This window comes from Octodon degus, unplaced genomic scaffold, assembly GCF_000260255.1.
Source record: "Octodon degus isolate 3935 unplaced genomic scaffold, OctDeg1.0 scaffold00471, whole genome shotgun sequence".
NCBI lineage: Eukaryota > Metazoa > Chordata > Mammalia > Rodentia > Octodontidae > Octodon > Octodon degus.
This window is the reverse complement of record NW_004525047.1, coordinates 1-845: the sequence shown is the minus strand read 5'-3', so window position 1 is coordinate 845 and position 845 is coordinate 1. Positions and strand designations below refer to the sequence as shown.

The 845-nt window shown below is 46.7% G+C and overlaps 1 protein-coding gene across 1 annotated transcript in view; it reads left to right on the top strand.

The window, feature by feature from the left end:
* LOC105741340 overlaps positions 1–178 on the top strand; it is a gene marked incomplete at its 3' end in the record, with an annotated part of 44,578 nt that extends 44,400 nt beyond the window's left edge. The window contains 1 exon segment of the mRNA XM_023708699.1: positions 3–178. Within this exon segment, the coding sequence (XP_023564467.1) occupies positions 3–178 (176 nt within the window).
* Positions 179–845: the final 667 nt, after the last annotated feature.

The following is an 845-nucleotide window of genomic DNA, read 5'->3' as shown; positions in this document are numbered from 1 at the left end:
AGAGATCGATTCTTGGGGCACTTCCATCATGGCGACTCGACCCTTATACCAGGATGACTTCGGCTCTCAAATTCTACATAAAAACCCAATAATTGATACATCACCAGCATGTCAGTCTCCCCAGAAATCATTTCATGGAAAACGCTTCCAGGGAGAACCACATAGAGAACAAAATGAGGTGAAGATTTTCTTCCTTTTTCATTTTCTCCGGCTATCACTGGTTGCCTGCACATCAGGTGTGGTCAAGATCAAGGAACAGGGATTCGAAACACAGCCTCCTGGGACACAGTGCTATGGCTCAATAAGCTCTGAATGCACTCAGGCCTTGGGCAGAGCAGAATGTGAAGGAGTCTCTCTCCTCTTTAAGCTAAGGTCCCCAATACACCCATCTAGTGATAGCATTCACTAGTCCGTGTATAACTTAGGTTTCGACACTGTGACAGGAGAACAAGTGTTCTTTTCTGATTTGAACTCAAGAAGAGTTCGAAGAGTGAGTTGTAAGAGGAGACAGTGCAGCTAAAGCTAGGCCTTTGCAGAAGCTGTGCCTTCCGGAGTCTGGTCCCTCCTTCAGGGAAAAACTGAATTTCCAGGTCTGGTCCAAATTCCTTTGGCTACCACACCAATTCAGCCAGTCCACCTGTCCTGGAAGTTGTGGCCCGACAGCTTTTCTGAGGAAAAATGGCAGAAATGATATTTTTTTTTTTTGTGCGCCGTATGCCTTCAAGGCAAGACTGGCTGTCTTGTGTTGTGGGGATTGAACCACAGCAACCTGAGCCTGACTGCTTTGTTGAAGCAGCCACTTAAAGAACTGAGCTAAGGGGCAGGCCCCCGACCAAAACACATTT